Genomic DNA, 17,695 nt, shown 5'->3' with positions numbered 1-17,695 from the left:
AAAGTACTTATTGGTGTGGTGGATAAAGCACGGGCCCGGGAGTCAAAGGACCTGGGTTCTAATCCCAGCTTCGCCACTTGTCTGCTGTATAATCTTGGGCAAGCCACTTAACTTCTCTGTGCCTCAGTTTCCTCACCTGCAAAATGGGGGTTTTCATTCCCACTTAGACTATGAGCTCCATGTGGAACCTGATTATCTTATACCTACTCCAGCCGTTAGTACAGCAGGTTTTTTTTAATCGTGTTTGTTAAGTGCTTACTATGTGCCAGGTACTGTACTAAGCATTGGGGCAGATATAAGCTAATCAGGTTGGACACGGTCCCTGTCCCACTTGGGGCTCAATGTCTTAATCCTCGTTTTACAGATGAGGAAACTGAGGCACAGAGAAACGAAGTAACTTGCCCAAGGTCACAGCAGGCAAGTGGAGGAGCCAGGATTAGAACCCAGGTCCTTCTGACTCCCAGGTCTGTGCTCTAACCACTTGGCCATGTTGCTTCTCAGCACATAATAAGCACTTAACAAATAATTACTATTATTACTTTTATATGGCTGGGATGCAGATGTCACAACCAACTTTTAGAGCAGTTCCATCAGTTTTCTTACATTAAGTAGCAAGGCAAAAATCACAAACAGTGAGTTCCAGGAACCAGCATCAATGTTCATCACATCAAACCTCTGTGGAGTCAGACATAATGGCAATTGTGGTACTTATTAATGCTTACTATGTGCCAAGCACTGCACTAAGCACTGGGGTGGATACAAGATAATCAGGCCAGACACAGTCTGTGCCTCATATGGAGCATCTACTGTGTTCAAAGCACTGTACTGTGTGCCTGGGAGGGACTTCATCCAAACGCGTCTCATATGAGGCTCAGACTTGTAAGGAAACTGGACAAAAGCAGGCTGCTGAAACTGCTGCGTTGTGGTGAATTGAAGTGGGAAAACTGTAAACCCAGAGAACAGAAGAAATGTTTTGAAGTCACCACAAACCAAAGCCCAGATGATGTTTCATCGTGGTGGACAGTTAAGACGGCAGCAGATGACAGGCCCATCTGGTTTATAGCAATTAGAGATGGAGTGACTCTCCTAGAAGAGTGCAACCATGCACAGGACAATAGGTGGGAGAGAATGTAGGTCACTAATTGGTCTTCTCACTCAAAAACATTGACAAAATCTTATCCCCACTAGTGTCATCTCCGAATCATTAGAAATGGCAGCAGTTGAGAGTCTTGGGACAAAAGTACATTCTCAGACCTCCAGGAATTCAGGAATAAAGTATTAGGAGACAAATTGGATCTTGAAAATAGCATTAATTTTGAGAACAGCAGAATAACAAATTCGAGAAGTTTTTCATTCTCACCTCCATGGATTGAAAGGCCACTTTCTAAACTTTTACCTTAATCCTATTCTTAAAGGTTTCTATCTATCCTGGGAGGTTCATGGTAAATTGTAAAGAAAGAATACATGCTTTGGTTGTTGGGGTTTCTTTTCCCGTTTATTGCTTGGTAAGAAAAAGAGAAGGTATTGTGGGATTTGATGTTCAAGTTTGAGTTTGAGCTGAAAATGAAGGAACTTTCCCCAGTCTAGGAAAAGATATTTGCGATCCTTGTAATTAAAAGGCTAGGATTAATTAAGGATGGACTAAAAAGCAAGAACACACAGTGGTGTCTTTTGATGTTTATAATTCAGGAAGCTCAATCAATTCCCAACTATTTTAGGTAATTAGATTTTCAATTCTCTTAGGAGAGAAGCCAATCTAGAAAAATCAGAAGTGTTATTGTGTCAAGTAGCACATCTTGTTATTATACCAAACTTTCTGTTTAAAAATAGCTTGAGGATGGCTTGTTCTAACTGTAAACTTTTCAGACATGTTCATAGTGAGCATTAACTGTCTAACACCTTCAATTAATGAAAGATGAGTAACAGTAGACTAAGCTCCATTCTTCAGAAGAAAAAGCTCATTATTAAAATGAATGTTGTGATGGGAAAGCACTGTCACAGGCAAATAACCCCATACCAATTTAAAAATAAATGCAGATTGAATTCATTTGATTTGACCAGGTGCATGTGAGAGTTATATTTTCAGTGTTATAAATCAGTCAATGGTATTGAGTGCTTAATATGTTCAGAGCACTGTACTAAGCACTTGGTACAATACAGCAGAGTTGGTAGACACATTCCCAGCCCACGAGGAGAAAGAGAGCCAGAAGTGTTCCCTTACCTAATTTTAATCTTTTGTTCATGACTTCATTAAAATAGTTGGTTGCCTTGTCCAGTGAAGATTTTTGAACAAGTGGAATCACAATCTAGGAGGTCAGATAAATTTCCCAGTATTTGAAATCATGTAATGGCAAGTAACACACACAAGCACTTACTGAAGACTGATGAAAGTTTAGGAGGAAGTAGTAACCTTTTCAAGACATTGTTAAAAGTTCAATTTCTATGCACTTCACTGAATGTATGAACCATACAGTTCTTGTTCCCAAAGAGCATAGGCCAAATGGGAATGCCAATTTTTATGATTTTTCATTAAGCAGACTTAGGCAAATCAGATTGAAAGGAAAAATCCTGACAGTGAATCATCTTGCAGTTGCATTTTCTTGTGTTTTTATTCAAATAGAGCCTCCATTTCTCTCCTAAGAATTCAGTGAAATTTCTAAAACCAAATTATATTTCCAAAATATAGTTTCCCTATCACTAACTGCAAGATATTTTAGTTGAAGCCCATTTCACTAATAATAATCATTCACTAATAATAATAATGACAGTAATTCCTGCCATTCCTCTCCAGATTCTTTGAGTGAGTTGTCTGTACTCACCGTCTCCATTTCCTGTCCTCAGATTCTCTTTATCCCCCTCCAATCGGGATTATGCCCTCTTCACTCTGTGGAAATTGCCCTGTTAAAGGTCACCAACGATCTTCTTGCCATATCCAACAACTTCTATTCCATCCTAATCCTCCTTGACCTCTCAGCTTCTTTTGACACTGTGGACCACCCCCTTCTCCTGGGAACATTATTGAACCTTGGCTTCACTGACACTGTCCACTCCTGATTCTCCTCCTATCTCTCTGGCTGCCCATACTCTCTTTTGCACCTCCCAAACTCTGCTTCCCAACCCCTAACTGTGAGTCTCTCAAGGCTCAGTTCTGGGTTCCCTTCTATTTTTCATCTACACTCACTCCCTTGGAGAGCTTATTTGCTCCCGTGACTTCAACTACCATCTGTATATGGATGACTTCCAAATCTACATCTCCAGACCTGGTATTTCTTCTTCTCTGCAGTCTCGTTTTTCCTTCTACCTTCAGGGCATCTCTACTTGGATTTCTTTCCAACACCGCATACTTTACATGTCCAAAACAGAATGCCTTATCTTCCCACCCAAACCCTGCCCTCCCTTTGACTTTCCCATCACTATATACAGCATCACCATCCTCCCTGTCTCTCAAGTCTATAATCTTGGCATTATCCTCGACTCACCTCTCTCATTCAACCCACATATTCAATCTGTCACCGTATCCTGTCAGTTCTACCTTCACAACATCACTAAAACCCTCCTTTTCCTCTCCATCCAAACTGCTACCACACTGATCCAAGCACTTATCCTCTCCCCACTTTGACTACTACAGCAGCCTCTGTGCTTATTGCCCCGTCTCCTGTCTCTCCCCTACTCCAGTCCGTACTTCATTCTGCTACCTGGATCATTTTTCTATAAAAAAAAAAAGTTCAGTCCACATTTCCCCACACCTCAAGAACCTCCAGTGTTTGCCCATCCTCCACTGCATCAAACAGAAACTCCTGATCACTGATTTTAAAGCACTCAATCACCTTGCCCCCCCCAACCCCACCTTACCTCGCTGATTTCGTTCTACAAGCCAGCTGGCTCACTTTGTTACTCTAAAGTCAACCTATTCACTGTACCTCATTCTTGTCTGTTTCACAGCTGACCCCTTACCCACATCCTGCCTGTGGCGTCTATCTCCCTCCCCCTTCTTATCCTACAGACCATCACCATTCTCCCCACCTTCAAAGTCTGATTAAAATCACATCTCCTCGAAGAGGCCTTCCCTGACTGAGACCTCGTTTCCCCTACTCCTCCATTCTGCATCGTCCTTGCACTCGGACTTATTCATCCCACTCTCAACTCCACAGCACTTAGCTAAATGTAATATATTTTAACATCTATCTCCCCCTCTAAACTGTAATCTCCTTGAGGGGAGGGAACCTGTCTAGCAACTCTGTTATTTTGTTCTCTCCCAAGTGCTTAACACAGTGCTCTGTACTAAATATGTCCCAATATATAAAAAACTCACTTGTCTTTATTGATTAAATTTTTTCTGAGCCAAGAACTACTGTATTTGTGCCGCCTTAGTCTGAAGGACCCTTCAAAATGGTTTTCATCTTGAAGTGCTTCAAACAGTGCTTCATACAGTGCTCTGCACACAGTAAGCACTCAATAAATACAATTGATGGACTAGTAATTGTATTTCTCAAATGTCCTTTGTAATTCGACACTTGATGGAAAGGGTTTCAAAAATGTCTGTTTCTTGTACTCTATTAGGATGAAAGAAAGAACTCTATTTTACTCCACTTTTGAAAAAGGGCTGGAAAAGCTCCATTTGGAAGAATTCTTCAAAGATAAGCAGATTTATGAAGTGGAAGCAGTTCATAAGTTCACTGCCAATGAAAGTGTAACAGACATTTAGTATTTCATCTTCATTGGAGAAGCTACCAAATTAGATGGGATCTCTATAATGAGTATTTCCCATTCGTACTGGCCCTTATTTTTCATCTGTTACAAAATTCAGTTATTCTCCAGAAATATATATTGTATATTGAATACCATTTTGAAGAGTTCTTCAGTCTGAAGAGGCAGAATGCAGCAGTTTGTGACCAGCTCTTGGTTCAGAAAAGTTTCAGTCAATAAAGACAAATTTTTCTTTTCATTTATTGTGACGTCCTCTTAAAATGTCTAACAGTAACAGTATGCTTTTTGAGAAACAGAACCAGCATTTATTAATAAGTTTAACCACTGTAGAGATCCCAGAAAAATTAACTCTTGAAGAAGATATTTGAAAGTAAATTATGTCTGCATTCTGTTGGATTCGTTCTATGTCCAATGGTAAACTTATTCTTGTTGGTAAATTTCTGGCTTCTTCCTTAATAAAATATCAGTCTTTCAGGTACCTGTTATAAGATTGATACACTGACAAGGCTGAAACTGAAGTTGAATTACTTATTTTTTTAGGTTTATTCACTGTACTGATGATTCTCCTGATCCTTCTATAGAATATGAGGTAAGGAAAGTCCCCTTTTATTTCATTTATTATTGGGGTTAAGTGGCTTAATGTTAATTAAGCTGTGTGGAAAATTGTCATTTGCTCTTAAGTCATCTTAAAGCCCCTGAAATGTGCTGGTTTGATTTTTCTCATTGATTCTAGCCCTATCTCCGTTCATCTCCAACCTATTCACTGTGCCTCGATCTCATCTATCGCACCCCCAATCCCTTCCCCTTGGCCTGGACCTCCCTCCTCCTTCATATATGTATGACAGACTATCACTTTCCCCACCTTCAAAGCCCAATGCATACTTCCTCCAAGAGGGTTTCCCTGACTAAGCCCTCATTTTCCTTACTCTCCCTTTTGTGTCACCTTTGCACTGGTATCTGTGCCCCTTAAGCACTTGATAGTCACCCAACCCTCAGCCTCACAGCCCTCACGTACGTATAATGCGTCTGTTTATTGTTCTATTGTACTCTCCCGGGCACTTGTAAAGTGCTCTGCATGCGGTAAGCGCTCAATAAATATGATCGAAGACGATTGAGTGAATGAGTATCCATAAATTATTTTAATGTCTGTCGTCCCCTCCAGAATGTAAGTCTTTGAGGGCAGGAAATATGTCAGCCAACTCTGTTGATTGTACTCTCCCAAGTGCCTAGTGGTGCTCAGGACATAGTAAGCACTCAGTACATACCATTGTTTGAATGACTTCTTTGTTGAGGCTACCATTAAGGTTGATCATTTGGCACTTTTTTTTTCCCTTGGTAGTGCTCAGGATTTCTAACCAGTGCTTAGAACAGTGCTTGGCACATACTAAGTGCTTAACAAATACAATTATTATTATTAATAATGTGTTATTAATTTAGTTATTAATAATGTGCAATTAAATATTAGTTATATTAATATAATACTTGATATTAATATTATTAATATATTGATATATTATATTATAGTTATATTAATATTAGTTATTAATTAATGGCTACCATCCAGCGATCAAAGGATGACTAGGGACAGTGGAGACCTGGAGTTTTAAAGCCCTAAATTCATTCCAGCCTCATGCCCTCCTCCTTAGTGTAATGGAAGCCTTCCATCCCAGAGTGTGAGCTATCAAGTTGCATGTCTGAAATGAAAGTAGTATGTCATTGGAACTCTGCAGCTGGAACTCTGAGTTCTGTATCCCGATTTCTAAGAAGACAGGTGACGGAGCCAGGATTAGAAGCCAGGTCCTCTGACTCCCAAGCCCATATTCTTTCCACTAGGCCATGCTGTTTCGTAACTTGCTACTAAATGCTAAGTAGAACGACATGCTAGCCAAAATTCATTTAATCATATTTATTGAGCGCTTACTGTGTGCAGAGCACTGTACCAAGCACTTGGGAAGTACAAGTCAGCAACATATAGAGACGGTCCCTACCCAGCAACGGGCTCACAGTCTAGAAAATGCTACTACATTTAATAGTCTGAAAAGTCTTTGAATACTAGAATGACTGTCTTTACTTCATTTTTTGTTGGTTGTGTAAATTTGGTAAATCAGAACCTTTTAAATATAGAAAAGCAAATATTGTATGTCTGCTAATGGGGAAGCAAAAACACATGCAGTAGGGACTCAGGAAATTTAGTAACAATAGTAACAGCAGGAAGGCAAGGACCTATGTTTGGGAAAGACCAGTGCATGGAGAAGGATTTTTTAAGAGTCGACTTGTCATCAGTAGACAAGCCCAGCTCCAGCCACTGGGACCAGCGTTCTGAAGAGGGTCTTACTATGTGCCTTATCTCTGTTTTCAAAGCTAGGCTCAAACTTGGAAGTCAATGTTTCAGAGACTCTTTTCTTAGAAAAAAATGGGCAAGTAAGTTTTATTGCAAAACTACTCTTGATTAAAATACAAAACAGGCAGTGAAATAAGGTAGCCTATAATAAACCATGTATATTTGTTATTCCTGTAATTCATTGTGTGGGAAAGGAATACAAAAGATAAGTGAGGTAAATATAAATAATTTTGGTATTTGTTAAGGGCTTACTGTATGGCAAAAACTGTTCTCATCTCTGGAGTAGGTACAAGTTAATCAGTTTGGATACAGCCCCTATCCCACACAATTTGAATCCCCATTTTCCAGTTGAGGAAACTGAGACACAGAGAAGTTAGGTGACTTGCCCAAAATCACACAGCAGGTAAGTGGCAGAGCATCAATTAGAACCCAGGTCCTTTGACTCGCAGGCCCATGCTCTTTCTAATAAGTCATGCTGCTTCCCATATTAAGTATTAAACTGAAATTTCATCAGTTGAACTTTAGACCACTTGAAGAGTTAGATTGTTTTCTATTAGTGACAGTCCCAGTAATACTTCCTACTCTCATATATCCAAATGTTAAAGCTGTCATGTAAATTTGTATTACAACAGCATATTCAGGGTAGGAGGTAATCTTGAAATGCAGGCTTTTCTTTTTTCTTTACTTCTCATTTTTTTCAGCTCTTCCCATTTTATTTCTTATCCTTTGATCCATTTTGGAAAGAGAATAGGCATTGCAAGGAACATTATAATCCATTTGAAATGCAATTTAATCTTTCTTCCCTCTCAGAAGTACATATTACATAGGGATTTTGAAAATGATAAATGTGACAAGATAAAATTGCCAAAGTTTCACAGTTTTTCTTTCACTACTCAAAGTACATAGATCATGAGTGAGCCCCATACTTCTCACATCAAAAAACCCAATGATTTTTCTTTTTGTAATGGCATATAATACCAATTTCTTGTGACAGATATGTCAATTTTGGTACAAAAATTGCGAGTTGGGCCTTTAAGCCCTTTCTTTCTACAGTGTAATGCCATTTTTATCCTTTCTCTGCAGCTCGTTCTACGAAAATGGTGTGAATTAATTCCTGGGGCAGAATTCAGATGTTTTGTCAAGGAAAACAAGCTAATTGGTGAGATTTTGTCTTTTCAGAAAACATTTTTAATAGGATAAACTTGATGTTCCTAATTAAAGGTTCTGGCTTTTTTGGGAGTGGGTTTAGAGTAGGAGGATTTAGAAAGTGGAGGAGTTAAACACGTTGAGGCCTTAGGAATTTGTGACTTCTTATTATTGATGACATGGTAGTACGTGGCTGAATTCTACATTTTTATACTTCTTTGATAAAATGGTCCCAAGTAGAGTTAATGGGAGAGGAAATGTATTCTGATATCTCTCCTAAAACCTAAAAGAGTTAATACATGTACTTTTCTGACAGGCTAAATTTATACTTTCTTATGATTGATGTAAACCAAAAATGAAATACAGAAAAAAATCATACTGGTTTTCTTATTTCAACAAGAAAATGTATTTCTTTAGGGATGATGTCTCATTTTAATAAACAATATTGAGATTCATTGTAATATCCAGAAGGGAGATTGAAGTGTTGATGTTTGAAAAATTACCCAGTATTGATGCGGTAAACCCATCGTAGGTGAGGAACTAGATTTAAGATCTTCTAATAGGAAACCAAAGAAACAGCAGTCAGTGACGTTGTTTTGTGTTTAAAACTAGGTTCCTCTTGACGTGAGCAGCGTGATTCTCATGATTCTTAAATCTTCCCAATGGCAGTGTGGGAACTCACCATTTTCAAGAGTAAAATTGATTAGCAAAGTGTGGGATTTAATCATTCAGCGATCTGTGTGCACCCACTGTTCTTTGTGTAAGATGATTAAAAGCAGGTCAAATCATATCCTCCCAAGCTCTGTTAAAAATCTTCACTCTCTAGTCATTTCCACACATAAACCTTTTGGAACAGCTCTCCAAATTTGATGTTTATATGTTTCTTGTACAAATGTATAAGCTTTAGTCATGCTTTTATAATTATTTGTACACTCATGTGTCTTTTTCCCTCATTTCTTCCTTTGCATTGTAAACTTCTTGAGGGCAAGGACCATTTTTCATGCTCTTTGTAATTCTCCCCAGCTTTCCTAGCAGAATGATGAACATTAACATTAACATTAACACCTGAACAGTTTATCATAAAGTTCCTAGCAGAGTGTTCAGTACACTGACAATGAGCATTTTAACCTGAGCAGTTTATCATACCTCTGTTTACAGTCAATCATCAATCAGTTGTATTTATTGAGAGCTGACTGTGTGAAGAGCATGGTACTAAGTACTTGCTAGACATTTTCCTTGCCGCTGGGAGTTTACAGTTTAGAGCTTACAGTTCTTACCTTATAAGATTAGTTCCTCAAAATAAAAAAAATCACCCTATCCAAATATCCATCTATGTCATTCCTTTTTAATGTTTCCCCACAAATGTTATTCAAATAATTGAGTCTGTCTTTGAAAACCCTTACTCATCTAGGCTTTGTTGTATTTGTAAAGAACATTACATATGTGCCGCAGATCAAATTCTTTCTTGGCAGGTATTTCCCAAAGGGACTACACTCAGTACTATGATCACATTTCTAAGCAAAACGAAGAGATCTGTAGATGCATACAAGACTTTTTCAAGAAACACATACAGTACAAATTCTTGGATGAAGACTGTGAGTATTCTGTTATCACCAACGCAGTAACCGGTCTTATAGAGTACTACTTTGTTTTATCCAAATAACAGATTTAAAGTACCTGCTCTGCTTTAATGAACCCAGTTATCCCCTTCACAGGTGGGAATGCTTTAGCGGCTTCCCCTCCCCTTACCGGGGTTGTCACCTTTCCCCCATCCATCCTGGATGGGGGATCCATCTGGATTCACTCCTTTGGCTGGGCTGGAAGGGAAGTGGAATGGCAGATTCAGAAGTTGCAATGTGACTGACTGCCCTTTGGTCCAGCCGTGCAACCCTGAAGGTCTTGTGTATGGAGGGAAGTTGGTGGGAAGAGCACTCATGCTCCCCCTTCCTATATGAAGCGGGGACTTTTCAGCAGCCCACTCCACACTGGAGGGAGGTGGAAGATGAGAGACAGAATTGGATCAAAAATGAAGAAATTATTTTACAAGCACAACAGCGAGAAGCAACATGGGCTAGTGGAAAGAAAGAGCACAGCACCAGTTGTGTGCTGTGTGACCCTGGGCAAGTCACTTGACTTTTCTGTGTCTGTTACCTCATGTGCAGAATAGGGATTAAGACTGTGAGTCCCATGTGGGACAAGGACTGTGTCCCACCTGATTAGCCTGAATCTACCCCAGTGCTTAGTACAGCAGTCTGGCACATAGTAAGCATTTAAAAATACAATTTAAAAGAAGCAAACAAGCAAAAAAAACCTGCTAGTTGTCCTAGAGCAGACTTTAAGTCTGGTCCAAGCACTTAGTACAGTGCTGTGCACACAGTAAGCGCTCAATAAATACGATTGAATGAATGAAGCTTGCCAGTATCAGGATGACCCAGTTGAGTAGTGGGAAGTAGATTGATCAGTCTGAGGTCCCAGGTACCCCCATGAATCGGTGGTCCCCCCCTGAATGGGTGGTCCCCCCAGATGGGTGGTCCCCTACTTGAAAGTCTGCCTTTTTGAAGATGCCCACCCTCCCACAGCATGCTTCCAGACCCCAAACTCAGCAATCTGGATGTTCTTCAGAGCCACTTCATATTAGGTTTGGTGCCAAAAAGCGCCTGGATTCCCAAGCAGACCTACTGATATTTAGTAGGATCCCCAGACAATAATAATAATAATAGTGATTATTCATTCATGCATTCATTTAGTAGGCTCCCCAGACAATAATAATAATAGTAGTGATTATTCATTCATGCATTCATTCAATCATATTTATTGAGCTCTTTGTATGTGCAGACCATTGTACTAAATGCTTGGGAAAGTACAATACAACAAGAAACAGACACCTTCCATGCCCACAACGAGCTTACGGTCTAGAGGGGAAATTATGGTATTTGTTAAGGGCTTATTATTTGCCAAACACTGTACTAAGCAGTGGGATAGATACAATATAATTAGATCACACACAGTCCCTGTCCCACATAGGCTCACAACCTAAAGAGGAGGGAGAACTGGTATTGAATATCCATTTTACAGCCGAGGAAATTGAGGCATAGAGGAAATTAACTGACTTGCCCAGAGTCACACAGCAGGCAAGTGGCAGAGCCAGGGTGAGAACCCAAGTCTCCTGACTCCCAAGCCTGTGCTCTTTGTACTAGGCCACTCTAGATACTGGGTCAGTTGCTTAGCTCTACACAATGGTAGTTCTTCACTATTCACATTTACGTCACCGTGCGTGCAGGAAGGTGCTTTCCCATAGAATGCCACCAGCTGCTACATTGAGAAGCCTACTCCAAATGCAAAGTTAGGTTCTCACCTCCCGCTGGAGCCCATCCAAATGCCGTGAGAGGGACTCGGAGCTTTAGACCCCTTTGTAGTCCCTGTGGCAATCAAGATGCCCTGAAGCCCACCTGAATCTCACAGCCCCCATGTAGGCCGCTTGCTTCCAGGAATTTGGGGATTCAGAGGAGCCTGGGTCCATCTGTGTATTGGCAAGGACGTCTTGACCACTGGCCCCAGGGTTGGTGGCTTTCTTTTGAGGTAAAATAGTCCTAAATCCACAAGGTGTCATCTGGTGACCAAAGAAGGGAATGAGTGAAACCTTCCGCCTAAGTCTACAAATGGCAAGCACTCCTGTTTGAGGTTGCTGGCAGTACGTTAGCACTGCAGCTGGGAAACCTCAACACTTTTCATCCTACTTTATTTTTTCAACACTTCTACGATGTGTTGCTGTTACTTGAAGTGTATTTCATTTCTGTTCCCAAAGAGTTCACCCACAAAGATCAAGGTGCTTCGTATATTTACATTTTACCGAGTTAATTAGCGGAAGGGACTAAATTTTCTAAGTTCCCTCTCTTAACTAAGACTCATGGAATTCAGTGGTCAAACTATAGAGCTCCCCAGAAGGCGTTCATTAACAAAGCGAACTTGAAAACAAAAAACATCCCAAGTTGAATATGTTTAGTATTTAAGAGTAAAAGGAGAACCCATTATTATTGTGGCTCCTGAAATTATATTTACTCCAGTTCTCACTTGCCAAGGTTAGGTCTCCAACAGAGTTGTAACTTGATTATAGAGGGTAAAAACTGTATTAATCACTCAAGTAAGCGTGGGCTTCTGCTATCCACCTCCAGGCATTACTCATCATTCCCTGCTTCAAGTAAGAGGATGGGCAGGGAACGTGTCTGCTAATTCTGTTGTATTGTATTGTCCCAAGCACTTAGTACAGTGCCCTGCATGTACTAAGCGCTCAGTAAATATGGTCAATAGTTTGAAAAGCATTTCTAGAGGACGTCTTCCTCGGTCCCAACCTACCCCACTCCCCCTAGAGCAGGTGTAAATCAAGGCGATCGGACGAGATAAGACTAGGGTTCTTTGTTTGAAACTTGAAATTCCAAGGTAAGGTGGTGGAGGGTGGAAAGATGAGACAGAGTTTCCACAATGATCACCCTGCAACATATTTTGACTTTCATCGTTTTGAAATGTAGACATGTTAAGGTTTTCAAGGTCAAGAAGATCCTGAGTTTTCAACTGAGAATTACAGTGTGGTTTGATAGGTAAATAGTGCCCCCTTACTGATCATTTTGACTTTTTTTCTTTCTCCTTACAGTTGTATTTGATGTATACAGAGACAGTATGGTAAGTGATTACCTTGTTTCAGGGCTCAAAGAATGTTGACTTAAATTCACCAATCACCCAAAAGAGCTGCTGTCAGATGTTCTCCGCCCCTACCCATATTTGACTTTCCTGACTGTCTGCAGTTTTCTCTTAATACCTCTCTACTTCCAACTGCTCTTTACTAATTACACATAAAATTAAATGGGCAGTCCACTGATCATCCTTGATTTTTCACTCATCTCTCATGAGAAGGTTAGGGCATTTGTTGAGCCGTCAACACGATTTGAACTGTTTGGCTTGTGGCAAGAGATTTTAAGATGTCCAGATAGTAGCCATCAACCCCTCCCAGGTGTTCCTTTCAAGGTGACATTCAGATAGGAGGTTCTGCATCTGGTTATCTTTTGGAAGTGGAGCCTTAGGGTTATGAGTTTCATCCCTCAAGATAGAACAAAAATTAAGGAAATAAAATGGGAGTAGCTGTTTTGTCTTATTGGTTTTTTAAAATCCTTTTATCTGCCGACCTTGTTCTCTCCTCTGTAAATGCAAGTGACACACCGGTCTGTTCTTCCCCCAAGCGGCATTGTCCCTGTTGGTCCGTGTGAGGGCAAACAATATACCGATTTTTCCAAACTGTTTCTGAGATGGAACAACAATCCACTCTTGTTTCATTTAAAAAAAACACACCCCAAAACCCTGAAATTATTTCACTTTTCAGCTTGCAAAAATAACTGGATACAGTTGGGCAGGCAGTGGTACTGTGCAATTGAGTACCACGTTGACTTAGCTGTCAAAGGGCGTTTCCCCAAATGTATCAGTCCATCAACTTTTCCCTTCTTTTCCACCGTCATCACAAAAGTGTATCTTTTAACAATGAGCAGTACCAGAACACAGTAGTATAACCTTGCGGGCTGCAATGCAGAATTTCTGCCATTGCATCTGAAGGACTCTGTGGTCCTCTTTCAAAGTTTCCCTCTGCCCGATCCTTTAGGAAGCTCTTGTGTGTTTTCACAGTGTACAAGGAGTAGTAGTAATAGTATAAAGGGATTTCTGTGTGCAGATCACTGTACTAAGTGCTGGGAAAGAATACAGAGGTGGAAATTAGTCTCTGTCTCTCACCTTCAAGGGATTCACAATATAAGCGAGGAGAGGGGACTGGTGACAGACAAGTAAGGAGCTGGAGCAAGGCCTTATTAATCAACCAGTGATATTTACCGAGTGCCTACTCTGGGCAGAGTGCCTTTGATCTTGATGATTAGCTGTTGAATAATAATCTCTCCAAAGAGTCACTGCTAATAGGTGGCTTTTGCCTCTTTGTTGTTGGTAGGACGGAAGGAGGGCAGAGGTGAGGAAAGTTTACTTGCCGACATCCCTTTGTGAAGGATTTTAGAACTGAAACTAGCATAGAGATATTAATGCTTGCTCACCTTCTATCTGGCATGATTTGAAAGAGTAAGGAACTGATGAAATTTTGACATCAATCACTCAGTAGTACGTATTAAGCACTACATGCAGAGAACTGTAGGCAGCACTGGGAAAGAGTGTACTGGTGGAAATTAGACATGGACCCTGTCCCCCAAGGGGCTCACAGTCCTTGAACTAAGTGCTTGGACGAGAACAATACAGTAGACTTGATAGACAAATCCCCACCCTCAAGGCACTTACAGACTAGTCGGGAAGACCAACATGAAAAATTTTACATAAAAAATTAAAACTGGTCATGTAAGCATTCTGACTTCCTGAAAGATATAACTGCGTTAGATGTAAGCTATACTAGAGGATGTAAAGTTGATGGGTCCATCGGGCAAGTTTTCTGGCTGGTATCTGTGAATACTCTTCTTTCTTGGGACTCATCTGATGAGCATAACTGCAGTCAGCGTTGGCAGACTCTTCGTTTGACCCCAGATTTTTCAGGCCCTGGGGACTTCCCCTCTGCGGTAGTTTGCATATCAGTTATTTTTCTGCCCTTGCCATGTGATTGGTGAGAATCGCAAAGCGCGGCAGAGCTGAATGCAGAACGGCTGCCCCCGCTAGAGAGGCAGGTTGCCTGGCAACCTCTCCTGCAGGATGAGAAGGGTTTTGGCTCCGACCACCTCAGCCTCATTAGCCAGGGCTGAAGGGGAAGGCTTTTTGTTCTCCTGGATGCTCCCCAGGAGAGCCCTGCCAAATGTCAGTAAAGAAACCGAAAGGACACCAGGGAACCTGCCGAAAAGTCTTTCAAGGAGGAGGAGAATTATTTGTAGAATCACCATCTCTAAAAATAGAGAGTTGGGAAGCCACCACAATCCTACCACCCCACCCAGTCTCCTTCTGGATGCTGGCAAGTGATCCTAAGGGGCTGGAAAATAGTCTGGGCCAGGAGGAACGGCTCCGGAGGTTGATCCAGCAGTTAAGTTTCCTCAGGTTCATTCCACTTTTCCCACCTGTCTCCTTCTGACCGAGCTCGGCCTCCCTGATAAAGCTGGGTGTTTTCCCAGAAATTGGTTGGTGAGATGATTAGCATTTATCCACCATGAAGTCAGCTACCTTAAGGGATAGGTGAGATATGCAGCTTTCTTCCCATGCACTTTTTGAATCCAGCAGTAAAAGTTGCTGTAGATTACTCAGTTTCTGTAGACATTGAGCAGTTCGATTTGGGATGTACTTAGAAAATGGAAACAAAATATTTGGTGAACAAGACTGTGTTCCAGCAGTTTACCCTCAAAAAACTCGTGTCTCACGTTACTGTTTTCATTTCTGCTTTGAACAAAGTTACGCACAAACCTTATTGGGGTAATCTGCTTTAGCTTTATTACTTTGGGTTTGTTTTTTGGCTTTGAGCTGCCTTTAGACTTCACTTGCAGATTAATGACTTTCAGAAGAGCCTTTTCGTTGCCAAAGAAGCTCTCTCATTGCTTCTTCTCTTCCTTCTCCATCCTTTCATTTTCTCTCTCCCTCTTCTCTTTCCTCTCCCTCCTCCCCCTTTAACAGTAGCCTTGCAAATAAGCATAACACGTTTAGGAGCCCATCAGAATTTGCCAGCTTCAGAAATCCATTACTTACGATTTGCCTGGTGTAAATGGTTACTTAATGATATGAGGTTGAGGCTAGGGTAGAAGGAAATCAAAGCCCTTGACCTTGGATGATGCAGTGCCACTTTCCATTGCCTCCAACTGGTATTATGGTGTTATTCCCTAAACAACTCATGGTTTCTACTCACCCTGCTGCCCAGTCAAATTTAGCTGTCTTTCCCCGAAACATCTTGATTTGTCCTCATTATCTATATAAAAAAGTTTCAGGCCCCAGTCAAATGAAATAACTATAAAATCCAACCTTTGTAGTCTTATGCTTGAATAAAGTTGGTTCTTTTTTTTTTAGCCAGAAGATTTCTGAACTGAAGAAAAACAATGCTCACATCAATGCCATCTATGGCAAAGCTGGCTCATTATCTTGTGGAATTGTGTTTCAGTATGACCTATTGTCGTCTGAGGAGCCCAGTAATGAGACTGAGGATAGTCACATTTAATGAGACAACCTTACCGGTTTGAAAAATAAAAGAAAGTCAGAAAGAGACTGGGGATTGATGATTAGCATTCTGGATCCCAACCATTGGCAATGCAGCTGTTTACATTCCTGAATTGGCATACCAAGTGTATTGGCAGTGCCACACTAGAGTGTAAGCTCAGCATTGCTTTGTTTTCTTCCCTCCCACAGTGAGTCCAGCAAAAGCAGTTTTGGATCATGCTCTATTCTACAATTTCCAGCTCAGCTAGTAAGCACCTATTCCCAGATTGTACACAGTGGACGATCAGCATGGAGAAGTCAGGATGGGAACCTTGGCTTTTTGAAGTTTGAACAGGATGGGGGTGTGCAGGGGCAAGTTGGGACTTTTCCCAGAGTTTCCCATACCCCATCCTGCCTGCCCGTGTTGCTGAAACTTCAGGGAACGAGGGTCTCTCTCCCACAACTTCTTCCACTGGCCATGAGTGACATTGTGGAGTTGGCAACCTGTAGATGGCAGTTTGCCAGAGAGTTGCTTGGGAGCCCCTGTGCAAAGCTATGGTAACTTCAAATGCCCGGCCCTTAATGCCAACCTGAATCTTCTTGAGATAGCTTGGGCCAGTTCCAATCAACAACTTTAACTAATGAGATTTCTTCCTGCATGCCGTGAAAGGAATAGCATGTGCCACTATCTAATCATCAGCCAAAGAATGGTATTTATCAAGCACTTTTGGTGTTCTAAGTACTGTTCTGAGCACTTGAGAGAGTACAGTAGAGTTGGTATGCAAGTTCCCTCAAGGAGCGTACAGTGTAGAGGGAGAGAATGAGATGGACTCTTCTCTGTAGGGAATACCTTTATGATCTGGACCATCCTGATGCTCAACAGGTAGATGGAAATCCTAGGTTGCATTTGTCTTCCAAAATCAGGGTGCAGTGCAGGGAAGTTTTGTCAAAGCATCATACCAGTTGAGATATTTGTTGAGCACATATTATGTGCCAAGCACAGTGCAGAAGAGTAGATATAGACGATCCTTGCCTACAGACAAGAAGGGGAGACAGACGTTAAAATAAATTAGAGGTGGACATGTACATGAGTGTTGCGGAACTAGGGGAGAGGTGAATAGCAAAGTGTTTAAGGGATCAATCATCCAAAGCTTTCATCACTCCTCCAATTCAGTGCTTAAAACAGTGCTTGGCACAAAGTAAGTGCTTAACTAATGCCATTAAAAAAAATTAATTCAGCAACAGCATCCTCCCAAGCTCATAGGTGGGACTAGCGTGTTCAGGCCAGCATTTTGAGGAATACTGCCACTCTATCTTGAATTTAGCACCCCCTAAAGAAAGAAGCAGCTGAGAGTACATTACAGT

At 41.0% G+C, this 17,695-nt stretch overlaps 1 protein-coding gene across 1 annotated transcript in view; it reads left to right on the top strand.

The window, feature by feature from the left end:
• CDC123 (cell division cycle 123) overlaps window positions 1-17,695 on the top strand; it is a 56,205-nt gene that overhangs the window by 28,963 nt on the left and 9,547 nt on the right. Inside the window, exons 7-10 of the mRNA XM_038741222.1 lie at window positions 5,248-5,296; window positions 8,132-8,207; window positions 9,667-9,789; window positions 12,843-12,871. Of these exons, the coding sequence (XP_038597150.1) occupies window positions 5,248-5,296; window positions 8,132-8,207; window positions 9,667-9,789; window positions 12,843-12,871 (277 nt within the window). The remainder of the gene's footprint in view (window positions 1-5,247; window positions 5,297-8,131; window positions 8,208-9,666; window positions 9,790-12,842; window positions 12,872-17,695) is intronic.

Source organism: Tachyglossus aculeatus (genome assembly GCF_015852505.1).
Source record: "Tachyglossus aculeatus isolate mTacAcu1 chromosome 12 unlocalized genomic scaffold, mTacAcu1.pri SUPER_6_unloc_1, whole genome shotgun sequence".
NCBI classification, from domain to species: Eukaryota; Metazoa; Chordata; class Mammalia; order Monotremata; family Tachyglossidae; genus Tachyglossus; species Tachyglossus aculeatus.
Note: the sequence above shows the minus strand (reverse complement) of the source record. Positions and strands in the feature narration are given on the sequence as shown.